At 40.5% G+C, this 26,474-nt stretch overlaps 1 protein-coding gene and 1 long non-coding RNA gene across 2 annotated transcripts in view; one reads left to right on the top strand and one right to left on the bottom strand.

Annotated features, from left to right (window-relative positions):
* LOC135056168 (uncharacterized) overlaps positions 1–23,834 on the top strand; it is a 53,758-nt gene extending 29,924 nt beyond the window's left edge. The window contains exons 3-5 of the long non-coding RNA XR_010243905.1: positions 711–869; positions 11,479–11,562; positions 23,375–23,834. This is a non-coding gene — a long non-coding RNA (uncharacterized LOC135056168). The remainder of the gene's footprint in view (positions 1–710; positions 870–11,478; positions 11,563–23,374) is intronic.
* LOC135056167 (heparan sulfate glucosamine 3-O-sulfotransferase 3B1-like) lies at positions 868–26,129 on the bottom strand. Its single transcript, XM_063961021.1, has 2 exons — positions 25,372–26,129; positions 868–1,624 (listed from the first exon to the last, which is right to left on the bottom strand). The coding sequence occupies exons 1-2, from the start codon at positions 25,746–25,748 to the stop codon at positions 1,006–1,008; spliced, it is 996 nt and encodes a 331-aa protein (XP_063817091.1). The 5' UTR covers positions 25,749–26,129; the 3' UTR covers positions 868–1,005.
* Positions 26,130–26,474: the final 345 nt, after the last annotated feature.

Below are 26,474 nucleotides of genomic sequence, written 5' to 3'. Positions count from 1 at the left end.
CCTTGTACACAGCCTGAAGGTAAGTTTAGCCAATATTTTTTATAACTTTGTGCATTAAACAAAGTGTGTCTACAGTCACACAATTCATTTATGTTTCATATACACCTTATAGACACAGCCTGAAGGTCATTTAATACAATATTTTTAATAACTTTGTGTATTAAACAAAGTTTGTGTACATTGAGCCATCAGAAAACAAAGGTTTCACTATCTCACTCAAAAAAGTCTGTATTTCGGAATATTCCGTATTTCGGAATATTTGGATATGGGATACTCAACCTGTAATAATAATGGAAGTGACCACCACACTGCCTTGCTTTTCTCCCTGGTTGAAGATGAGCTAGGTTAGATAAAATGATGCACTAAACCAGGCTCCAAACTCTACATATGATCTGAACAGATCCCATTTCGTACCTGTACAGTATTTCTGCAGCAATATGAAAGAAGAGTCTGATTATACTATTATCTTAATGATTATAAAATATAAAGGTTTTTGTCTTAATTAATATAACTCAGGTTTTGTTCCACCTCCAAATCCCTGGACCCACCTTGTATGCTGTAAACGGTACATTTTAGAGTAACACATGATGTTTAAAAACTGAGATGAAGACCAAGAGCCCAACAAGCATGCAGATTTTAAGTTTTCAATACCCGTAAACAAAAAATACCAAGGTAAAATTATTGTGCTTTTTCATATTTTCTCAACATAGAACTGCAAAAGGAGCACCATTATCTGATATGAGGATGGATAACCCTTTATAAGACCAAGAAGTTGCCTGCAGGCCATCTGTAAAAGACAACATTGATATCCAGCCCTCCAAGGGTTATGTCTGTTGGAATGTTAACACTATGGGCAAGCAGGGAATTGCGTGAGTAGGCAGCTTAGTGGATTAATTGCTTAGGAATTACAAATAAATTATAATAAAATAGATCTCTGTACATTTGTACAAGCACACATACAGATGTGTTTACTTCACATAAAACAATAGAACTCTGGTAGAGTTTTCAGTCCCAGCCAAAGTCATGCCCAGTCATTTGGTAGAACTTCATATTAAATGGCCTGTAGAACTCCCGCAGTCTCAGGACAACTTCCGGATCTATGTTGGGGTGAGTCCTGCCCTTGGTTTTCCCCAAACAATGGGGCTTGCTGCTCCCCTCTGCCTTTTTCAAGCATGGAAAGCCCTTAGTCTTGTTGAAATAAAAGTGTTTATCGGTGATGATCCTTTTCAACCCCAGGAAATCCTGAACACGTCCCAGTTCTCCGGCTGGATCCGTGATTAGTCTCTCCCCGCTCACAAAAAGGATCTGGTTCATGGGGAAATACTGGAGCCAGTTCTCCAAGTGTTTGGCATAGATGCCAATCTGGATGGCACTCCACGAGATGTCAATAAGACCAGTAGTCCTATTTTTAAATGTCAGACTCTCAAATGTAGGGATATCAGGCCGCTTGGACAATGTCTGGGTGTAATCCGATATCACTCGCGTTACTGGGTCCCTCACCACCACAATGACTTTAGCATCCTTCGACATGGCCGAGATACGGGCTGGTGCTTCCTTAGTCACAAAGTAGCTAGGAGTCTTTTCCATGGTGATCTGGCCATCTAGCGTCCTTGGCATCAATTCCCTGTCCAAGAAAAATAAGGAAACATCAGTACAGTATAACACATCAGTAGATACTCACAGCTATTACTTGTGCAGTAGATTAAACAGGTTTCAAGTTGTATCTGAGCCAGATCATTAAGGGAAAGAAAAACCCAACTGTTTTAAGAGGTGTATACTACTGTTTATGCCATTTTTTTAATCGCTGCTATTACCAATAAACCGTAAACAAATTTACATGTCCAAACATATAATTTATATTTAATCACCACTAGTCCATCAAGAGTAATTAACATAATTTTGTCATTTTGAAAAACAACTTAACCTGCCCCTTAACTGCAATTCAGCAGTCAAAGGGTTAAGCACCATCTTTGACAAATAGCTTCTGCTTGGAGCATTGAAGTAGTTATTTGTATGGCTTTAAAATGGATTGACCCATTTCACTAATTAGGTGCAGCTTGGTAGGTGAAGATCCTTTACTGCTGTTTTCCTCTTTATTAAATAAGGGTAGAGGAAGAATAAGATGGAGAGATTGTGGTGTACCTTGGTTGGAGGTGACAGCACTTCTGTCTATTCTGTCCTCCTGGACAAGCACTTGTGATGTAGAAAATAAATGTCACTCGGTAAAGACACTTGCTAACCCTCTCAGTACTGTGTGAGCTAAACAGGAACCTGTGGCAGTAATAGGGTTAAAGTGCTCCCATCACCTGTTCACAGTAGAGGAAGCCATTTTGTGAACTGGATCAATCTCCATAAGGAACTATTTCTACTGAGTACTTTAGCCCCAATAGCCGGCGTTATCCCCTGATGCTGCCGTTTATAAGGGGTTTGGTTTCGGCTGCCTCAGTATAAAGCAAGTGAACCAGCCACTCAGAAAAGAGGATAGACACCCACTGGAACTATCGCACAGTCCTCAGCAACTGCATACACATATGCAGGCTTGACGCAACAACAAGGAACATTGAGTCTCCAAGTGAGTCTATGGTCATTCAGAATGGCCGCCACAGTAGTGAAGTTGGCGCCTTGTTTCTCTGTGTATCTGACTGCAGCTGAAGGCAGATAAACGCCCTGAAAATGGCCGTGACATACCTGCATTTTTGCCGGGCCACTCCCCGATACCCCCCAAATGATCCCTTCTTGTCAATCACTCTGCATTTAAATTATCACTGCGAGCGGCATCACAAAGGTATCTTGGTGCATGCACAGTGCGATCACGGAGCTGGTGCAATCTACCAATAATGCTCAGTTGTGTGAACACTGACATTACAATCCCAGCCTCTGTGGATCTTGGAGTACTACACCATTCCCATTATCTCTTTTAAACCAATTTCAGACACGTGACCCAGGAATTTGACGGATTTAGCAAGCCGTCAAATTCCCAGGTCTCAGCTCTGTGATCCTGTTTGGGAGCAGGGTCATGGAACCGGGTCTTTTGCATTCACACATACAGAAATCCCAGGTTAATGCGCGTTCAAGTGCAAAAAACCCGAATTTCCATGTATGTGTGAAAGGGGTATGATTGAAAGGTGAACTTTTTGCAATTTAAATATTGTTTTTCAATATTTACGGCTAAAGACTAGGGAATGACAGTGGATTATCTGAACTGCATCCAACATACAGAAAATAAGAAAATAGACATTTTAGTGTACATTTGGCCAGAAAACATGTACACAAATTTCCAGTGATACACAAGAGATTGGCCCCGGAAAATAGTCCATTTACAATCTAGTTTGGTTATCTTTGTCCAAATTATCCAGAAATTACAGATTATTTTAACACCTGGGTGATCCTTCTGCACACGTGCATTCCAAATCCAATTAGCTGGTAACAGAGCAACTAGCAGTACTGTCAGTCTAGTCAGCCGTGCATTAAATGGCAGTCCACGGTTCAGTGTGATACCGGCTATACAGTATGTTCTACTTACTGATGTTATTGTATATTGCTATATGTTCTACTTACTGTATATACCGGTAAATAGAATATTATTTTGAAATTCAGACAAGACTATAAAAAGGAAAAGCTAAACTATGCTTGCTTTTTCAGTCTCTAGACAGAGAATGGCCAGGTATAATGTGTAATTTATAAAAATGTAGGTTTATTTGCATTTTTATTGCATATGGCAAAGAACAGCTTTAAAATCACATAGACACGGCTCAAATTTTATGTACACACAATGTAATTATTAACTATTAGTTTTAACATCTGGTAGTAACCTTGAAATTTATCCAGGAGTCCAGTATCACTCCAGTTGTACTTAATTCTAGTTTATGTATTGTTATCCCATTAACAGACCGATTATATAGTACTGAGTCTCTCAGTGCCGTAATAAAGCAGGAGCAATGACAAGCCAGGCTGACTGAATGATACTCTGTCTCCTTCAGAAGCTACAAATGAAGCCATTTCTTTGTCCAATTACATCTCTTTTCTACATCTTCCACTGGATATCGGCTGTTAGCACTGCATAAAGCAGATTGCTAAATTGCCTCAAATTACTGTAAACTCTGCAGATTGCACGGCCTCATTTTCATTTATTTGCAAACACATGCATTAACCCATGCTACCTAGTGTTTAAATTAGGCACACATACCAACTGGGATAAAGATTATACAGCGACATCTATTATCTGTGAGAGGATATGATGGTTTGTATTTTCATATACACGGAGAGAAAAGCACCAACACAATGACATTATAGAGAGCGTTGTTGTCTGCCCATATCACAGTCATTTCCTCGGCTAAAACAATCTGAAAATATAATTACTGTTGAGGTTACTCCTCACTCCTAAGTATGAGACATCATTATTTATTTGAAAGAGTACTGCTAATGTTTGCTAATCTTTAAGAAGATTTAAAAAAGGGTGCATGTCTTATTCCCAGTAGCACGCGGATCTGCTTTTTGGATGCATCTCATGATATTTAGCAACTGTGCGTGTCATTTTTATCTGACTTGCAGCTGAATGGACATAACAAGGTGGCAATGGGACATTCAGTGCCACCAAGCAATCAGCCAGCACCTGGTCCTACTGAATACCTGGGCCTGTGAGGAGACAGGACAGGTCACAGGTTCTCAAACTCGGTCCTCAGGACCCCACACGGTGCATGTTTTGCAGGTGTCCCCACAGAATCGCAAGTGAAATAATTAGCTCCACCTGTGGACCTTTTAAAATGTGTCAGTGAGTAATTAATACACCTGTGCACCTGCTGGGTTACCTGCAAAACATGCACTGTGTGGGGTCCTGAGGACCGAGTTTGAGAACCCCTGGGACAGGTGTTATACCTCCTAGGTAACCCCACCCTATCCTCCAGCACAGATCAGTTATTTTCTAGCCAAATGTGAACCATTTCTTTTTTATGCAATAAATGTATTCACTATTACTCATCAATAAAAAACGTCAAATACTCCTCTAACACAACAGAAACAACTCACTGTTGTAGTGTACAAAATAAACCATAATCTGTTCCTGAGCAATCAGTGTCACAAGACTATTCACAAACATTTAATCACAAGTGGTTTGCTGTTATTACCAGAGCTGGATAAAGACCCCATGGGGCCCTAGGCAGGTGCTGATTTGGGCTCATTTCCCACTATGATTTGTCACAAAAACCTAAAACCTAAAACTAGGGGCTCATATTACCGTATCTTAAGTGCCCATTGGGTCCATAGTAGAGGTCTAGAGTGCATAATAGTTCTGGCTATGGTTATCGTCATTCGCTATTTTCACCTACCCGTTATCACCCACAAATAAATACAGCTTTCTCAGGCTTACATGTGTCTTTTCCCAGATCTGCACATGTTCACTCTTACTGTACCTTACCTATATGTGAACAGCTCATTACACCTCTCCGGTCAATAGGTTTGATACATGTAAGCACGTATTTGTGAGCCCTGGATTTCTGGACATACACAGTGCAGTTTAACACAAGATGAGCTGCAAAACGCACATTCCGCACATACAACCACCCCCCCCCCCTACCCCAACTGGCCGGCAGAGGAAAGAAAAAAAAGGTTATAAATTAACCTAGGGTTGATTTCACACTTAGGAGTCTATTTACTAAGCCTTGGATGGAGATAAAGTATCAGGCAATCGGCTCCTAACTGCCATGTCACTGGCTGTGTTTGAAAAATGACAGTTAGGAGCCCATTGGTTGGTACTTTATCTACAGCGACTTTACTCCATCCAAGACTTAGTAAACAGACCCCTCAGGTCGATATTCAATTACCCCGACAGCAAGTCGGGTGATAAGTGTCACCGCCAGGGGCTATCTAATTAGCCCCGATAAAATGGCGCGTGCCGCGGCTTATTTGGGATTTTGTTTCACCTGCCTCAGGCAGGTGAAGCAAAATCCCCGGTAACAGCCCCATTTTCACCCAAAAACGGGGCCATTTCACCCGAAAACACACAGGTTTCACTGAACCTGTGTACGTTTTATCGGCCGAGCTAATCAAAACACCGAAGAGAATCGGGGGTTTTAGCTCCCGATGTCTCTTCTGGCCAAATTGAATATCCATGTACTGTTACACCCGTAAAGACACAGGTTCAGTGAAACCTGTGTGTTTTCGGGTGAAATGTTCCCGTTTTCGGGGCTGTTATCGGGGATTTTGCGGAACAAAATCCCCGATAAGCCACGGCACACGCCGGGTTATCGGGGCTAATTAGATAGCCCCCGGAGGCGACACTTATCACCCGACTTGCTGTCGGGGTAATTGAATATTGACCTTAGGGTTCAATCCAATCAGGTGCGAGTTGCTGTTATCTCTGCGAATTCGCATTGCAAATTCATTTTGCAATCCAATTAGCAACTCCGCACTGAACCTCAGTGAGGGCGAGAGATGGTAGGGTAAAATCCTTATTTTAAGGTTAAAATGACGGGACGTGCAGAACACCTTGGATACTTGCTCTAATGACTAATTAGGCAATTGGAAGTTTCCAATTAGCTTAATTAGTGCAATAATTACATGTCATTTTTGGGATTTAAAAAAACCCAATGGTCTCAAATTACCCCAAAAATCTACTATTTTCTTGCTTATGCACACCAAGGGGGTTATTCAGAGGGGTTCGATATGTACTACCGGTGGAAGGGATGCCGGCTGCCCATATCATGACAGAGGCATCCCTCCCGCCAGAATGCTGGCAGCGAGGCGAGTGCCGAGACCCCTTGCGGGATCGCAGCGCTTGCCACACTGCGGGCTCGGTGGTTGCCACAGGTTCTATTGCCACTCTATGGGTGTCGTGGACTCCCACGAGTGGGAATAGCCCTGGTGTGCTGGGATTCCGGCTTCTGGCATTGTTGGCTGTTGGGATTCGGCATCAGTATCCTGACCGCCGGGATCCCCACAGGTGGCAAATGGACTGCATTCTATTCAGAATTGCTAGCAAACCAAAAAAGTTAGCAATTGGGAAAAATTATGTGCACTGCAGGTGGGGCAGATGTAACATGTGCAGAGAGATTTAGATTTGGGTGGGTTATATTGTTTCTGTGCAGGGTAAATACCTGCTGCTTTATTTTTACACTGCAATTTAGATTTCAGTTTGAACACACCACACTCAAATCTAATGGCGTGTACACGGTGAGATTTTTTCTTATGATTTTTACTATATAGTCAAAATCGTAAGAAAACTTAGTGCAGATCGCAAGGTGATTCGATGCCGATGCGCGGTCAGCATCGCAAGAATAGATAGACTGTGCAGGCAAGTAAATTTTGACTCTTCTATAGAAGAGATAGTCAAAATTGACATTTAGCCAAAATTGCACATAGGGGGTCATTCTGACCCGATCGCATGCTGCAGTTTATCGCAGCGATCGGGTCAGAACTGCGCATGCGCCGGCGCCGCAGTGCGCCGGAGCATGCCAGACGGCTGAAGGCCGTCGCTGAGCTATGATCGCCTCTGCCTGATTGACAGGCAGAGGCGGTCGCTGGGCGGGTGGGTGCGAAACAGCAGCGCTTGTCTGCCGTTTCCTGGGCACGGTCTGGCCAACGCAGACGTGGCCGGACCGTGCGGGGGGGCGGGCCGCAGTGGCTGCGTGACGTCACACGCAGCCGCTGCGAGCCGGGGAGCGACGAGTAGCTCCCGGCCAGCACGCTAAAGCTGCGCTGGCCGGGAGCTGCTCTTAAAGTGCAAAAGCATCGCCGCTGTGCGATGCTTTTGCACTTCTGGGGGGGAAGGTGGCGGCACTGACATACGGGGCAGGATAGCCCTGTGCTGGGCGTCCCCCCGCATGTCTATTGTCATGATCGTTGAACTGCAAAATTTTGCAGGGCTACGGACAACTCGGAATGACCCCCATAGTCAGTATCGCAAGCACATATCTCACCGTATGGGCCATAACCCTCTCTGCACATGTTATATCTGCCCCATCTGCACTGAACATGGTTTTGCCCAATTGCTAACTTTTTTTGTTTGCAAACAACTCTGAATAACCCCCCAAATTCTATGAATTTATTTTTTTGAAAAACAATGGCTTTCATTTTTTTTTACATATTTTTAAAGTCAGCTCAAAAGTACCCCCAAATCATCTTTTTTCTACTTTTTTTTGCAAAGTAAATGAAAAGTTTGATTTTTTATGTTTCAACTTTTTAAATAAGTGCACACTTCAGCAATGTAAATACCTCCATTACTTACCGCATGACCACTAACAGCCTTCTGTATGATTCTGCAAACAAAATAATAATTTTTTAGGGGACCAGGAAGGTCACCCCACTTTTACATGCACTTCTCCGACATCACATATGGCCGACAGTTTGCAAATCAGTGGTACGAGTACCACAAATAGGCACATTTAATTGGATTGGAGAATACTCGGAGTGCGCACTCGTGTGAATGTCTGCGAGTTTCATGAAACAACTCGCACCTAACTGGATTGACCCTTTAACCTTAGACTATTTACTGCAAGAGTTTCCAAATAGTTCTGTTGTAATGCTAAAAGTAAGCTGTATAGATGGAGTTAATGAAAACAAGAAACAAAATTATTTCTTAGAGAAAAGAAAAAGTGTTTGCAAACCCTGGACGACCTTCCCATCATCCATCAGACTAATTACCTCAGATGTCCTGTTGTGTTTGTATTACCTGACTAATTCACTAAGAGAGCCTTCTCTATCATAATACGCCTGACACTTGATAAGCAGGAGTCTGGGATATAGCTAACCCAAAACACTCATCCTTTTTCTTCACCTAGATCACAAAGCTACAGAACAAAGTCAGATGGGTCACGTATCATTCGATTAAAGCTTAAAACGGAAATCATTCAAGTCTATTTCTTTACATTTAAAGCACAACAAATACTAAAGCACACTTCCGTTTCCTGTAATAACCTTTGCTAAATCGTTCAGATCATCCAATGCAATGACCATTCAGAATAATATCGCTCCGGTTATGGACATGAACGATAATAGTGCACAGCATGAAAACAGTTGAAAAATGGTCGGGAATCAAGATTGCTTGATTTGATGTTCGCTCATTCCCGCCATCATTCAACCAATTCCATGTTGTGACGTGCAAATCAGATCCGTATAGGGGCTGATTCTGAGTCACAGGCCAAGTGGCTGTAATTGCTGGCAGCCGCGGAAGTCACTTTATACTAATGCAGGTATCTGTTCAATAATGCGGGGGTCTGTATGATGCAACGGCAAACCTGTACCGCTAAAAGATTTTACGCAGCACGCTGCAACTATTATTAATAGTAATCTGTATTTGCACAAGCCCCATGCTGGTAATACGAGATATGTCAGAGACAGGCTTTCCATCTATGTATGACCCCTGACACGACAGCAAGTCAAGATGGCTATTTCTTGCCGCCTCCCAGGTCACGCCCCATTTCACAGAAAGACAGCCCTGTTCAGTATGACTCGGACGGACACTACAAAGATGTGTAAATTTGCCTCTACATACTGTATGTGCTATATACAACATAACGTTTGCGTCTGTGACCAGGGATCCATACGAGCCACATTGTGCATTGTATGGAGGCACAGAGATTATCGGACCACAGTCCCACCTCTCGTCCATTACGTCTGCACAATTATACAATCTAAGACCAGCATTAGTCTCCTCATTGTCATGTGACGGTACAGGGTATTATGCCTAACAATACCTAATTTCCATATTTTGTACTTTTTTTTATTATTGGCAATTTATACTATTATTTTCTTGTGAGTTGTATCGTTTTATACTTCGTAATGGTGAGTATAAAGAATTCTTGACCCCTTCTTAGGTGCACATTCTGTGGAGGCAGCCATTTTGTTGGCTGACTCCATATTCAGTAGGTTCATTACAAAATCATGACACGACTGGGTGCCTCATAATGCAATAATATCGACAGCTTCAACTGAATTTAAAGGCTCTCATAGATGTCGTTTTAGCCCACAAAATGTCTGCTTTCACTGTGAGGCAAGCAATGTGAAATAAAACATAATTGAAGCTTCCTGATTTAGCAACCCCTCAGATGGATGAACATCACTAAAATGTGCATTAGTATACAACTTATAGTATGGCAAAGTATTTTAACGTTCTACATCAGCAGACAGTAATTTGCCAGCCCTCGTTACTAATATATATGGGTCAGTCATCTGCTTTTATAGAAATGTGCAAGTCTTTTAGAAACAGCATGAACAGTTAGGAACAATACAGCATGGCCGTCCGTGTGTGCAAAGGCTTTTGGGAAACATAAAAGACTGACATGTTAGATCCTGTTGGGAAGAACCGTGTTTTGTTCTATGATGCAGCAGGAGATTCCTGTTCCCCACAGATTTGTTTTTTCAACTGTTTGGTAGTTGTATTCAGGCAGGGTATATACAGCCCCCTCTTCTCTCACACCAGTTACTTATCCAGAAGGGTGGACTGCCCCCTTCTCTTACTCTACATGCTCCCCTACACAATTAGCCTCAGTGTGATTTCTCATTGAAAGTCACTGTTGCCTCCATTCTGTTGCCTTCTACAAAAATGTCAGACAGGCACTTCCCCCACCCCCAAATGATGACTACTTCAGGCATTGTGTCACCTCAAGAAACTGTAACGGGATTGGCCGAGCCTGACTGGGCCCTGCTGACACTTCCAACTGTGTCATTTTTGTGTTGACGCCACACGCTGGCTGAACATAACAAGCTCATCTTTTAATTTCATAGAGAAAGCTCCCTATTTACTAGATTCAATTCAGACTGACTGTTTAACAGCAGCCTGCCTTGTGTGTGTAGTAGTGTTGGCTCCGCTGTACTGTTACACAACATAATACCTGCACTCTGTACCCATCAATACACAATTGTTAATTATGCGTTATCCAGTCACTGTCAGTACATCTGGGTGGTTATAATGAATGCAATAGGATATACACATAGTAGGCCTATAAAATATACCAATTTAACATATTATGATTAGTGACATTTAGACCCAGCAAGATCTGCGTCCATCCCCTCACATGCTGGGGGCTGGCCAGAACAGGGCAAGGCTGCCCAGCATGTGTGTTGCAACGTCCCGCGATACATTCGCAATCGATTAGAGGCGAAGCCTGGCTGCGCTGGCGGGCAGTCAGGTGCCTTTTTTTTCTCGGAGCGGCGGCGTATAGCCTCACGCAGCCACCCCAAACGCCTGCGTTGTCTGAACCACGCCCACAAAACAATCATGATGCAATTGCATATTTCAGGATACGATCGCATCATGACAGCTTGCGTATGTGCACTGTGGCCGGTGCACATGTGTAAACGCTCTGGATGCGTCCACTGCATATAAATGTGCGGCTGCGTCCGGGTCTGAATAATGCCCATTATGCAGCAACTTGATTAAGCAGAAAATTGTTTAATACTGTTTAGTAATATTCTACTCTGTTACAATAACAAGCATGTAGAAGGACAACACAAAATAAACATTTTATTTTCTGTGTCTTTAAGGACAGGGAAAAGGAAACGTTACATTTTACTCCCATAAAAGAAGCATAGCAACAATGTTTGCCAAAAGGTAACTCTTCTTCCAAAGTAAGTAAGCTTCCTGAAATCTGTGTATGGTATATTTTAATTGGGATGGGGGGAGCATTGGTGCCAAGCTCTGTTGGTAACGATTCTGACTAATTACAAGTCTGGGATATAATAAGAGGCTGTGTGTGTTTCCCTCTTCTTTTACAGAGCAAGGTTCAAACACACAAAATACAGACTTGTCAACCAGTTCTCCTCTGATTTTATTTGGTTAGGGGATGCAGGGGGGGGGGGGGGGGAGAGTGGCCCTGAATTACAGCCAGTTTAGCTAATTATTTTTATTTGTATTTTATGCTGTGTGTACGTGTCAGTGGCTCACAGCACGAAACAAATTCAAAGTGATAACTTGCTGTTACATCGTCATTTTAATTTCTCTTTAATTTTGTTTTTGGAGTACATACTTTGCTGCTGGCTCTAATAGTCATGACTGGGTGAAAGAGAATTTTTAAACCCCCTTGATGCATAACAAAATCAGGCATCTGATATTGAGTTGGCTATATAAACATGTTAAATCATTGCTAACCAGCTGTTTTACAGACACGATGGGGGGGGGGGGGGGGGGGATGTGCGTGCTGTAAATGTGTTCATCTCAGCTACAAACAAACAACAAGAATCCATAAAGAGTTTTAAACCGACACAGCCCCTCCCAATGGAGGAGAGGGAGGGGGGTGATTTAAAGGTAACTTGTCAGTGTCAAAATACACAGGTTATGTAAGTTCTAATGAGCGGATTAGCAAGATGCACTAGATATTATAGCTAACAAATGCACCTCCAAGCGCTGCGCTACACAGGGTAAAAGGAAATACTTCAATTTAACAAAACGAAGAAAAAAAAAAACCAATTGAAGTTAACACAATATCTGATGGATTTGTTCTAATAGCCTGAGGCTTTTTGGTTTCTTTAGCAAAATTACCCCATTAGGATAATGCTACTGTACACCTTTGGAATAATCCTGCAGTCTGCATAATTATGTCTTCCAGCCTAGCCTTTGCCTTCTAATCACCGTACAGATTGTTATCCGCACCAGCATTAGGTACTAGACACTGCCCTTTAATTATAAGGTCTGAAATAACAGGACCTGCAATTTGTTTAGCATTGGCTTAGCTTAGGAGCAAAGCTGAACCAGTGCTGGTCATTAGAGTGAACTTTCCATTAACCTCTTCTCTACTACTGCGTGTACGTATTATGTAAACAGCATACTTGCCTACCTGACCCTCTCCATGAGGGAGAAAATGCTCTGTTCCTGGACTTTCCTGGTAATGTATGATTGCCATCACCTGAGGTGAAACACCTTTCTAATCAATTAACTAGCTCACCACAGGTGATGGCAATTATACATTACCAGGAAAGTCCAGGAACAGAGCATTTTCTCCCTCATGGAGAGGGTCAGGTAGGCAAGTATGTGTAAACAACATGGTGCAAACGCTACATTATGTAGCCACAAACTCATCCAATCACATTAATTTTCACTTGTCCACTACAAGTCTAATAAGAGCACATTTCTGATTGGTGGCAAAGGGTTACAATGCATCTGTGGAAGCATGAACAGCCATTTTCTAGGAGAAATCACTACAGAAACACTTTCAAAGATACTTGCATCTGTTTTTCAGTATAATTAGTGCATGTGACATTATTTATGTGTGTCTGGAGAACAGAACAGTCATGTTAGCCGGAGGTTTCTATAGGAAATTAAAAAACAAAAATGGCATCATTTTGGCAATAAAACTGATCTTAATTGTAATGCATGGACCTCGCACAGCTTGCACAAATGCTTACAAGCTGTGATGAGCCTCTGAGGCCAAATTATTTCACATTGTTTAATGACTGAATAAATGAAAAAAAATGTTTTATGACGGGTGTGATCTTCTTCTTATCCCAATGTAAGTATCCCGGTCACGGGTGGAAATATTAAGGCCACCTCCAAGCTTCTCTCACAAATGTCCCCGAGTTCCTAGATAGTTTAGCAATGCAACAGGTGAGGGGGGCCCAGAAATCTGAGCTCAATAGACAATGTCCTCTTTTTCTATTTAGTACTCATTGGGGCAAAGTGCCTTCTTGGGCATCGCTCCCCCCCCTCCCACCCCTCGTGTAATGTGGATTATTTCTGCCATCTGTGCAAATATCTCAGACTTCCTGGGGGCAGACCACTCAAGCCCGTCCTAACCTAAACCAATGTTGACATGTTATCAAAAATCCAAATTGTCTTCTCTATTTTGAAAACAAAATGGCTGCCCATAACATTGATAATCTTTCAAATAAACCAGTCATTCAGAAATGGCATGCTTCAGGATCTTCAATGTTGTTTGTAATGACTATTTACTTGCTTGGCTATTATGTTTACCTAGTCTTATTAAGAAAGATCCGACGTCTGTAACAAATTGCTCTTTCTGCCGAGACAAATTAGACTGCCACATTTAACTAATAAACTGTTTGTTTCTCAAATAATCTAATTTGATGAGAATAATCAAGTCACTTGCAATTAATGTGACAGCAAATAGAACGTTGTTTTAATTTAGGGAAAAGAAGAGCAGTGCTTATTTCTACACACACATCGTAGAACTCACAGGAAACAAGATGGCTGCACAAACACTATTTAATATGGACTAATTGACTACATTCACCAGTGTACAGCAACAGTGAATACAGATGTGTCCTCATACTCCTAGCATCTACACGCCAGGCACGACTGAGATTCATCAGTAGGAGTAGAATACCGTACCAAAGTTTTCTTTAAAAGCTGCATCTTATCTGCAATTCAGATGCAGCAAAAAACACCACTCACTATGTACTACAGACGCTGGGCTGCGATTTTAACTGCACAGGAATTTGTTTAAATACATACAGTCGCAGATGACATGCAACGGAATTTGGCATGAGAAAAAGCAACAACCACTGCATCATAAAACTTTGTACACAGAGTAAAACTCAGTCGCACACAGATATACAAATGTCACACATCAAAAAAACAAAAAAACAGTGCAATCAGGAAAAAATATTTTGTCCCTACCAGTTTTCTTTATGAGAATGAGATGCACATTTTAAGAGAGAGAAAGACGCCCGGGAGCCGGGAGATTATTTAATCTAATAATAATGGTGGTATTTCCCTGACTAAAAAGTGGGTGAAAGTAAGGTATTAACGCCATCTACCAGGATAACCTCTCAAATCCTTGTGCCTGAGAAGTCAATTAACTTAGTTCTGAATACTTTGAAATCAAAGCGCAAGAAACCATCTTATAACAATACAGGTTGAGTATCCCATATCCAAAATGCGTGGGACCAAAAGCATTTTGGATATCGGATTTTTCCGTATTTTGGAATAATTGCATACCATAATAACATATCATGGTGATGGGACCTAAGTCTAAGCACAGAATGCATTTATGTTGTATATACACCTTATACACACAGCCTGAAGTTAATTTTAGCCAATATTTTTAATAACTTTGTGCATTAAACAAAGTTTGTGTACATTCACACAATTCATTTATGTTTCATATAAACCTTATACACACAGCCTGAAGGTCATTTAATACAATATTTTTAATAATTTTGTGTATTAAACAAAGTTTGTGTACATTGAGCCATCAGAAAACAAAGGTTTCACTATCTCAGTCTTGCTCAAAAAATTCTGTATTTCATAATATTTGGATATGGGATACTCAACCTGTATATACATACAGCAGTGGTGATTTATTTTTGAAATACTCAGTCACTCTTGTGTTCTCCAATATCATAACCAATTAAGATATAATCCCATTATCTAGTAGCGATATTAGGGTATTATTTTGTCACTCCGTAGAGTTAAAGAAAAATATCTGCATTGGTCACTTCCACCTTAGATCTGATATACGGGATAATGTAACAGGAATAATTTACAACAGGGTTCTGTTATTTCTTATATTACACACATTTTCTTAAGGAATACTGATGTGAAGACATTAGAACCTTTAATACAGAGATTTGTAAGAGTTAAAAAATACTTTGGCATCACTACTGTAATATATATTGTTTGTATTTGACTGTAGAAATGTATTTTGCTGCATTGCACTTAGTACATATTGCTGAAATTATATGTTTGAAATGTAGTATTGTATCTAACAAGTAACCAAGTTTGTAACGTAGTAAACAGATATGTCTTTGCTCATCAAAGTTGTGACTATTCGCACCCGCATTGGTTTTCTGCGGATATGTGCCTTTGCAGGGGCACATGCGAATAGTAGCATCCTTGATCCATATATAGAATGCACTGAGAGAGTCACACCTGATCCTGGCTAATCACTGCGCAGGAGCGTATGCATCAAGAATAGGACCCTTCTATACTTTAGCAAAATAAATCTTGCTAACTTTTTAAGTTTGCCTAGTCCAGCGTTATAAATGGCTCATACTGTAATATACGTACGGTATCTGCTTTCCTTCTGTCATGGTAAATATATGAAGTTCAAGTGGAAACCTGGGAGGTATTACAGAGAGCATCGCAGGCACTCAAAAGCAATAAAAAAAACCAACATTTAGAACTATGATCTCATACAGAAACTTATGGCTACATACATACTTTAAATGTGACAGCAACATCTGTGGTATAAATATATATCACACACACACACACACACACTATATATATATATATATATATATATATATATATATATATATATATATATATATATATATATATATATATATATATATATATATACACATACATACATACATACACACACACACACATTTTATTTATGTGGCATCACAAGGGTTCTGTTGCACCGTATACAGTGGAGGTAACGTATATTTAGTACAGTACAGTAGTTTATCTCATTATATATACATTGAGTCACCCAGTGCTAATGAGATGTAAAATGATTATTTTTGGCAATGTGACATTAATGAAAAATTGGGCCTAAAATCCTTGTGGCCTTTATATTACCCTCACTATTGGAATGTTTCTTTATATTATTATTCTTTTAAGACAAAACTGATATTTTTGTAACTGGAGTATTTTAAGAAACCATAAGAACTCCAACAAAATGTAAAATAGCCATATGATTAAGTATTAATATTTTTTTTTTAAAACACACACACACACACACACACACACACACACACACACGTAAATTAACTACAGTAAATGAAATGTGAAAATGTGGCATTCATTTAAAATGTATGGAAAATGCATAAATAGATTCATTTGGGAAAACTGATTTGTTTAATGGGAATCAAGAATTTTTGGCACCATGCGAAAATCTCCTTCCAAAATAATTATTACAGATTTTAAAGGAAAAAAAAATCACTTTGCACTTTTGTACGATTAACAAAATAGCACTTTAAGATTAAATAATTGGGTTTATTACATATAGACTTGGCAGTGTGTAATATAAATGTCTGCATTTAATGCATAATCTGTTTTATCCTAAACTGTGAATAATCAATTGGAAATATTTTCAGGTTTAATAAAGAGGAAAAGTAAACCAGACTTAGAGAATAACAGAAAGGTTTAAACATGTTATTGGGAAATTAACATTCTTCTCTTTTCTTTTATAAGGACCTTCAATAAATCTGTAGCGTTCACAGGGGTTACTGCCTGATAACCCAGCCAAAACTTTTAATAATCTCTGTTAATATTACTACATTATATTATATCTCAAATGGTCCGAGACTTTTCAATAGAATGCAGTATATTTTAAGTCCATTACCCACTGTAGTATTTTAAAAGTTGTTTAAGGCAGAGTAAATTAGGGGGACATTTACTAAGCAGTGATAAGAGCGGAGAAGTGAGCCAGTGGAGAAGTTGCCCCATCAACCAATCAGCAGCTCTGTATAATTTTATAGTATGCAAATTATAGATGTTACTTCAGTGCTGATTGGTTGCCATAGGCAACTTCTCCACTGGCTCACTTCTCCACTCTTATCACTGCTTAGTAAATGTCCCCCTTAGTAACTAGTCATGCCAAGCTGGCAGTTTAAGTTTTTGAGGAAAACTTGATACTAGGAAATCACTGGTGAAAGTGTACAGGTTAGATACACCGAGGCAGCTATTTGTGAGATAGGATCTATCAATGCACTGGGACAGGGTCAGAAACACCCAGCACGTGCGCCAGAGGTGAAACGCGGAAGGTTTGGAAGCTAGGACCAATATGTAGATTCTAGACTCAAATTTATGCCTCAATATTTATAATTAAAAAAAAGTGTTTATTTAATTACAGATAGAAAACAAACACATAAGCCTATAAAAGTAGAACACTGACTTTAACTAGATGTTAGCCAGCAATCTGATCGCAAAAGATTGCTGACCCCTGCACTAGTGATATCTCTGAGGTGTTTCAGTTAACAAAATGACTGCACTTGCTCAAGCCCTGATGACATAGCAAGTTAAATGTAAATATACTGGATTTCTATATTCTAGCATTTGTAGCTTTGCTGAGAAAATAGGACTGGGGCTGTGGAGCTGACAAGTTCTCAGATATAAGTTACTGTTCACTGCCATGGTAGCCCAAATATAACTATATCTTCTTGCCTATTTCACTGATCTACCACAGTTAGTTCGGCAATGGGTGTAACATACTAATACTTGTAACCTACTAAGGGATCTATTATTTACTAAGCCTTGGAGAGAGATGAAGTACCAACCAACCAGCTCAAAATGGTCGTTTTTCAAACTCTCCACTTAATCTCTCACCAAGCCTTAGTAAATAGACCCCTTTGTAAGCGTGCCTAGTTACTACTAGCATATGGGCTGGTGTTAAAGTAGAGTCATTGCTATACACATATTGGAAACTTCCATTTTGTGGACTCAGCCAGTGCTCATGAGAATACAACCTATCAGTTTATAAAGAACTAGTGACATCATTGAGGCACGGAATGACATGACAGGCTGAATTTGGTTAAGCCCACAAAATGGCTAATACCAGTGTGTGTACATGAAAGTGAACCAGAAGTTTGACTCAGCACTGCCACCCCAAGGGGTCTATTTATCAAGCACTAATGACCCTTTTCTCCACAGTTATTACTGCCCACCCCCTGAAAATATTAGTGTTTTTCTCTTTTATACAAGAGGGAAACCGCAAATCACTAATTTCTCCTGCTGTACCACTATTTGTATCCATAATGGGGACTAAAATGTGTAATCAATTTATTAAACTGCCATAAGCTAATCTTCCTGCAGTTGGAGGAAAAAACAATGTTGTACAGGTTGAGTATCCCATATCCATATATTCCGAAATACGGAATATTCCGAAATACGGACTTTTTTGAGTGAGAGTGAGATAGTGAAACCTTTGTTTTTTGATGGCTCAATGTACAGAAACTTTGTTTAATACACAAAGTTATTAAAAATACTGTATTAAATGACCTTCAGGCTGTGTGTATAAGGTGTATATGAAACATAAATGTATTGTGTGAATGTACACACACTTTGTTTAATGCACAAAGTTATAAAAAATATTGGCTAAAATGACCTTCAGGCTGTGTGTATAAGGTGTATATGTAACATAAATGCATTCTGTGCTTAGACTTGGGTCCCATCACCATGATATCTCATTATGGTATGCAATTATTCCAAAATACGGAAAAATCCCATATCCAAAATACGTCTGGTCCCAAGCATTTTGGATAAGGGATACTCAACCTGTATATACTTACTGATCAGGTGTCCATTTCTTTCATGTGCTTGGGCGAGCTGTCACTTTCAAAGTACCAATTAATAGAACCACTTAATAGTATAGAAGTTATATTGGAGAATTTCTCACATGAGATTGTACTGCTTTTACGACATATGCGGTCTTCTCAAAGAATGGGCATCAGCATAGAACAAATGGCTAGAAGAGTTTGCAGTCAATGTTACGCTGACTGCAACTGGTAAAACTAAAACGCAGGAGAGATGTTTTTTTTTAACCAACTCTCCAGAGGGTGTAATCTTGTTAAATAACTATGGCCCTTAAATCTATACAGCAGAGATATACTGAGATACAGTATTTTAAGCACTGCAGTTAAAATTAGAATAATAATAAATATACCCCCAAGAGTACACGTTTGCCACAGTTTCTTTTTAAGATATGACAACTTTTGTTAATGGCGACATTCTCATACTGTATATTACGGATGGCCATCGACCATCAATGGTAATTCACTGATGGTAGATGGTTTTGATATTGATAGCAAAGATCCAATGGTTCTCCACCATTGTTGACACAAAGCCCCTGAATATTTTTTTCTACTTGGCGCCGCAACATGGAGCCTTGCCCCATCCCCTTGAGTGATCCACAAAGCCCCACCTGCACCTCTGATTGGCCCAATGAGTAACAAAGCAGGTATGACGATAGGTGGATGAAACTATCTATGGTTCTCCTGCCAATGGTTTCATACCATTAAGGTTAACCACCAATGGTACCATCGATGGTTAACCCAAGCCACCTCAACTGTATATAACAGATCACCCCATGATTATATCTGTATTTAACAGATAACCATACTCAAAGACATCTCTGATGACAGTACTGACTGGATAAACTGAACGGATTCTGAAACACATATCAGGTGCTTGCTTCGAGGACACAAAACACATCTCCAGCTATCAAAGACATTTATTATAAGCATTTTAATCAAATTTTATATATTTCCTTTTAATATTTTTGACAGATTAGTTACATGGTTATATAAAGCCAATTGTAACATTATATCTGCAAAATAATTTGTTTTCATCCCTGATACACTGCCAATTAATTTGTATTCATATGTCAATTAGAGTCCACCCTTGTTTTTCTGTCAGAGTTTGCTTTGTGTTCATGGGTTACTTCAGAAAGCTCCAATATAAATGTGGCAAAATAAATAGTATACATGTATACTTCTCACCAATATCCGGACAATGTTGATATGTGCTAATATGTGTGGGAAAGGGTTACGCATTTTTCCTTTTTCCCAAACATTCCATCAGTAGAAGTAAAGCTGAATACAGCAAGTTTGTCGGCTATTCAATGCAGACCAAAGTTGGCACCAATTGTTGCTGTGCCTGGGGGAAAAAAGATGGTATTGGTCTAATTTATGGGCATGCACGCAAGACTGGCCACTGTTCCCACTTTTATACGTGCACTGATCCCTGTCAAAAGCATTGTATGTTATCCGTTCGTACAACCTGCCGAAAGGAATAATCATTCCAATTTGCCCATACATACGTGCCACACATGTATTCAGTCAATAGATATAAAGGTCTGTCGCTAAGATCATTCAAACTTGCACCTCTAACCTAAACACTTTTTGAACATGAACGATGTCTATTTAGATCAATGCAGGGTTAGGCTGGGGGCCTAAAACACAGGAATAAAGCCATTTCTAGTTGCATGTCTACCTCCCTTTAGTCCTTGTTATTTACTGTTCACACAGTAACAGTGATTGTAAAACAGTAAGTGCAATCAAAATTTTAATGAGTTGTGTTGCATATATGTTACAATAGGATAGTTACCATTTTTCAAAATGGGAGTCAAGCTTGTATCCTATGGCAGAACGGGACACTGACTGACCAGTCTCCTGCCACACAGGTATGGAAGCTGCAACCCGAAAATAGCTGTGCTTACAACGATACAGTGTCAGTTCTGAGTTAATAAGCTGCAGGCTGATCAGTGTTATATAGGAAGCAGCGTCTGTGACTTAGAACATACAGTAGGGGGCATGATATTCCTATTGCTGACAAGCCTTCCTATAGAAAGCTGGAATGGTTACATTTCTAAGCATCTCTTCTAAGCGATATTATAATAGGAATACTGTATATAATAATAATAATAATAATAATAATAATAATAATAAGAGCTGGGATTTCGTTCCCGGGATATTTCGATTACTTTTAAGTACTACTAAACACTTTAGGTTTACTTGGCATTATATATTTTAACATTATCTACATACGTTGCTACATATTTATGTACAGATTTTGCAACATGATACAACACAAAAATCCCAGCTGTAATAAATGTGTAATAATTTAAGCAGAGTAGTTGTTGGGAGGAGGATTGTAACAAAGTCACACCAGTAGTGTTACACTCACAAGACAAACTTCAAATCAAAACCATAAAAACAACACTCCTTTTTTGGATAACAGTATCAACAGTTAAAATAAATGATTTCGCCATATGAATGAAAGGAGGGAGTTGGGGTTGTGTGCTGCATCCCAATATGAAAGCCCAACCCTTTCTCTGCCGAGTATAGAGATCTGTGTAGTCTTCTGCTGTAACCCTTCAACAGCAGTACTGAGAAGAAGGATGAATTCCAGGGAACCCCTGCTTCTGTGTCTAATAACTTTGTGATCGTAAATGTGTTTTATATGCCACTACTTTAACTACCTTTAAAATACACAGTTGCTGCACATATTCCTGCAGCTATCAGCCTGCACCAAGTAATGAATGTGAAGAACTGCTTCTTTTTAGTCCCTCACACACGCTGCCTTTGCGTCTTGTGTTGTGCACATAGCCCAGTTTGAGTTGCCATATACTGTAGACATTGCTGCGCAATTCTCTCCTTATGGATTAATGTTACACATGCTGCTAGGGTTCCTGCCTGCTGTGCTGGGAAGATGACTCACTATTAGCCTTTATCACCTGTGTTCTAGATCAATGCTTGTTATGGCAGGCTGGTGCTGGCAGCGCCGGGAAACACCATATTGTATTTCATTTTCTCCTTACAAGAGTAAAAAGTAATTTCTGTGCACATATATCCTGTTTTCCTGTGATTCCATTGTCATAATTGTGTACAATCCTAATTGTGTTCAAGGGGAGGTCATAGTTTTCCTAATGTTTCCATTTCTTTTTGTACTTTCAGAGGCCAGCACATTAGATCAGGCACCCGCTTGTATATTTATGTATATTATTATGTATCCTGCTGTCAGTTTTATCCCTTTGTACAGTGCCTGGGGGACCCTTGTGTAGCCTCATAAATAAAAGATAATAATAATTATCATTGCTGTCTGTGGGAACCTGGGGAAATATCTAATCCTAATGACAAAAGTTGTAAACTCAAACTCTTATAATATCGCTTGATAAATACTGTGATCATCAAATCACCCTCACTACGCTACAGAGATGCAATCCACCTTTCTATGTGCAGAATCAGTCTTACATCTTGGAATTGGAAAGTGGAATAGAAGTTTGGTGCAGTATTTTATAATATGTAGATGAGATAGGGGGGGGGGGGGGATGGATTTAGAGATGAAATTTATTATGATTAGATAATTGTACAAGCCCTGCACTTCTGTGCTGAATGGTTTAAATACAAGACCTATAGTTTTTTGTTTTTTTTAAATGTACTTAAGACTTAACATCACCTTTCCATTATACAGTAGTCTGTTATATGTGCAGAGCTCATGGCATAAGCTTTATTAACGGATTGCAAAAACCACTAATGTGATCTGACACATATTAACCTCTTTAACACCAGGAAGACATCACACAGCATTTTTTGGAGAAAAAAAAATTGTGTCTTACAGAATATTGAAAAAAAAGATACTATTTAAACAAATATATAATAAAAAAGGATTACAAACAAATATGTTCATTGTTAATCCTACGTAATTCATGTATTGCTACTCTACGTGGTCTCCTTGACTAATTTTCATTTTTCACTGATGTAGAAGAGCCAGAGTTTTACAACGGTCTATTTCCCATACAGAACAGTTTAGCTAAAAGTTTTAAATGAATGGGAACAAAGATTATGAGAGCAAAGGGCAGAACAAAAACATTTATTATGACACAGAATCTTCCCAGGGCATATTTTGTGTGTGGTAATGTTCTCATCCGTGTTGTAACAAGTCTCTTTTTTTTTTACTTTTCTTTTGAAGGCAGATTAAAGAAAAGAGTCTAGTAAAGAAGAAAAAAGAACTGCAATAGTATTCTATTCTAATGCAAAAACAGCCATAAATAAATATTTATGCTCTTCCCTTCCATGTTTGATATGATATTTGACTAGATGCAGTTATTAATTTGATCTCTGTCAGGGATAGAAGTTCAAAAGAGGATGTTGTGAGAATATTAGGATTTTATGAGGGCTCATTATTGGGTGGAAATGACATTTTCTATGTGAAAAGATCTTGTGTTAAATTGGAAAACAAAAACATCAAACGTTACTGAACAAATGAAAGGGAACTGTATAAAGCACGAGGATAAAGAAAGAGAATATAAATTATGTGTACATTTTTATTTATTACTCCTTGTAGGTACATTTTTAAAAGGCTAAATAAGATTGTCGGATTTTAAAACTTACTTTTTAAACTGTTTAATTATCATTATATTCTCCATTTTCTCAATAGGGCAAAGAAGAAATAAAATATTGTTTTCTTAGATGATAATTTCTATATTTTAAATGTGTCATTTTGTGTTAATGCAAATAATAGCTTTTTTAAATGTAACTGATGGTCAAATATACATATTTAAGCTCATTTTTAGCTTTTTCTATATTTTTACAAGTAAATTGGACAAAGTTTTATTTGAGTACATGGCTAGAAACCTATTGACTCATCTCACCTCACTTTGCCTATAAAAATGAAGGTAAAATGGTTTCCCACCCTCTTATAGATTATCTGTCTGTCCCAAGGCAATAACTGTTCTGCGTCCCAAGGACTGTGAGGATGCAATGCCCTCTTCTACTCAACAGGGATCACTGCAACTCTGCACAGCATACGTTTCAGAATACGTAGAGTTTACTATGGTATTCAGACAGGTAAACCTTATTTTATACACTAACCACAAAAAGCAAAAATAAAATAAATAAAAGTATTCAATAAGCTGGTCCAATGATCTTAAAAAATAAAACAAAGTCAGCTTTATGTTCAAACCAAGTAGCTTACCATAAAAATATACTAGTAAATGTAATAAAAAGTTGCACTAATGAGCTGTATAGTAATACAGCCCTTCAGTCCAGAACGTGTGTATTATCATCATCATCCTCCCTGTGAAGAATGAATGCATGAAGCGCTCGCTTATTAGATAGGCTGTGACCACAAGAGTGGTGCATATATAATGTATGGGGAAAACGCCTTCTGATGAATGGAGAGCAAGGCCACACAAAAGTGGCTCTGACTGGAAGAGGGAAGAAAATCAATATTTTATTTGCGCTCAATTTCAGACTCTACGAATTCCCCCATGGAATGAAGCCTCTGCTCCTCTCCGCAAACTACACATTAGCATCAAAGCAGCCTCGGGATGAATTTTTGTGTGTGTAAATTGTAGAGTGCAATGGTGTAATGGATGTTACCCCGCCCGGACTCCTCTCCGGGATACAGGGGAATACAGCTATTAGCGGAGATCTTTCAGCACCAACCTCTTCCTGGACCTATTCTAGCCGTGTAACCCCAGCGTGTGGCGGGGAGAGACTGACCCTCTGTGTGTTACATGGATCAGCTGGGGAATGAGGAGTCTGTGCACAGAGTATCCCAGGCAGCAGCAATAACCCCCCAGCGCCCTGTATGTGTCAGCAGGGGAGGAGGAGAGCCCAGCCAGCGCTGGCCGTGTAGCGGGAACTCCCCCGGGGACCAGGGAAGTGGGAGATCACCTGCCTCACATCCAGCCCTCCTGCTGCAGGGGGCACACCGGGCATTATTATAGAGGGTCCGCCTGTGTGTGTACACCGTGGCACTGGCGGATCTTTATATATATATATATATATATATATATATATATATATATATATATATATATATATACATACATACACACACGCACAGACATGCACCAGGGGTAACATCACACACATAAGACGTGTACCGAGGGTAACATCACCCACCCACCCCAGCAGTAGTAGCGCCATGCATGCAGAGCAGGGAGTGTGCGGATCTCTCACCTGTACCAGGCCAGGCCCCTCTCATAGTTCCTATCGAAGAAGTGGGGCTCAGCCCCCACCGCCCTGATGTCCGGGTGCACCCGCAGGAATTCCAGCAGAGCCCGGGTGCCCCCTTTCTTCACCCCGATAATGATGGCCTGGGGCAGCTTCTTGCTCCCGGACCCGTTGTAGAAGCTGCTGATGGAGCCCGTATCCTCGGCCGGTGCAGGGCGGAGGAGCATTTGGGAGAGCACCCCGGGCTGGCCGGGCGCAGCGGAGCTGGGGAAGGAGGCGCAGGAGCCGGCGCAGGAGTAGAACATGTAGAGGCAGAGGAACAGCATGGTGCAGAGCGGCAGCAGCAGCCTCTTCCTCAGGGGGGACACGGGGCTCGCATCCATGGGGACATCATCCGGCAGCCCCAGCAGCCAGGGACCTACTCTCCCCGCAGCAGCAGCATCCTGCCCCCTGCACTCCGCGGCTCGCTCCACACTCACAGGGGGCGGCTCATCAGAGAGCTCTCAGCGACCCCAAACTCCAGCTTCCCCGTCACAGGAGCTCCAGAGCTAGCTGCACATCCCGGCCCAGCAATAGTGTCCAGGATGTCTTCATGCGGGCAGGCTGATCAGCAATCCCTGTGTGATCCCGGCTCCTGCCAGTACATCCTACTACAGCCTGTACCTGCCTGACACCCCGCAGCCGCACACTACTGCCAGCCGTCTGGCTGCACACACTGATCCATGGCAAGGGGGAGGACACCAGCGAGTGACAGGCAGGCCGGCTGCCCAATAACACAGTCCCTCAGTATGCTAATTAGCCATTTGTTGATAAAGCATAGCCAATGACGAGAGCCCTCCAGCTGTCTCTGCGCCCTGATTTGCCGCCGCTGCTTATATAAATTCTGCATCCCAGGCAATTCCCACTCATTCAGATGCCGCAGCTGGGAGAGGATAGAAAGGGTGGAGGCGGCTGTGCTCATCACCTTCCTCCCTTCACTCCGAGACCTGAGCCAGGGCACCTCATGCAGCCACTGCCCGGGAGATGTGTGCCAGCCCGCTTCCATCGTGTGCTGGCTGTGCACTTCCTGCAATACTCATTGTGTATAGTACATTCCAGATAACGCATAT

Source organism: Pseudophryne corroboree, chromosome 3, assembly GCF_028390025.1.
Source record: "Pseudophryne corroboree isolate aPseCor3 chromosome 3, aPseCor3.hap2, whole genome shotgun sequence".
In the NCBI taxonomy this organism is placed as follows: Eukaryota; Metazoa; Chordata; class Amphibia; order Anura; family Myobatrachidae; genus Pseudophryne; species Pseudophryne corroboree.
Note: the sequence above shows the minus strand (reverse complement) of the source record. Positions and strands in the feature narration are given on the sequence as shown.

Coding starts and splice junctions, on each gene's coding strand:
- LOC135056167 (XM_063961021.1), bottom strand. CDS start 25,748: ATGGATGCGAGCCCCGTGTCCCCCCTGAGGAAGAGGCTGCTGCTGCCG. Junction 1,625..25,371: donor AGGGGCCTGGCCTGGTACAG/GTGAGAGATCCG, acceptor TTTCTTGGACAG/GGAATTGATGCCAAGGACGC.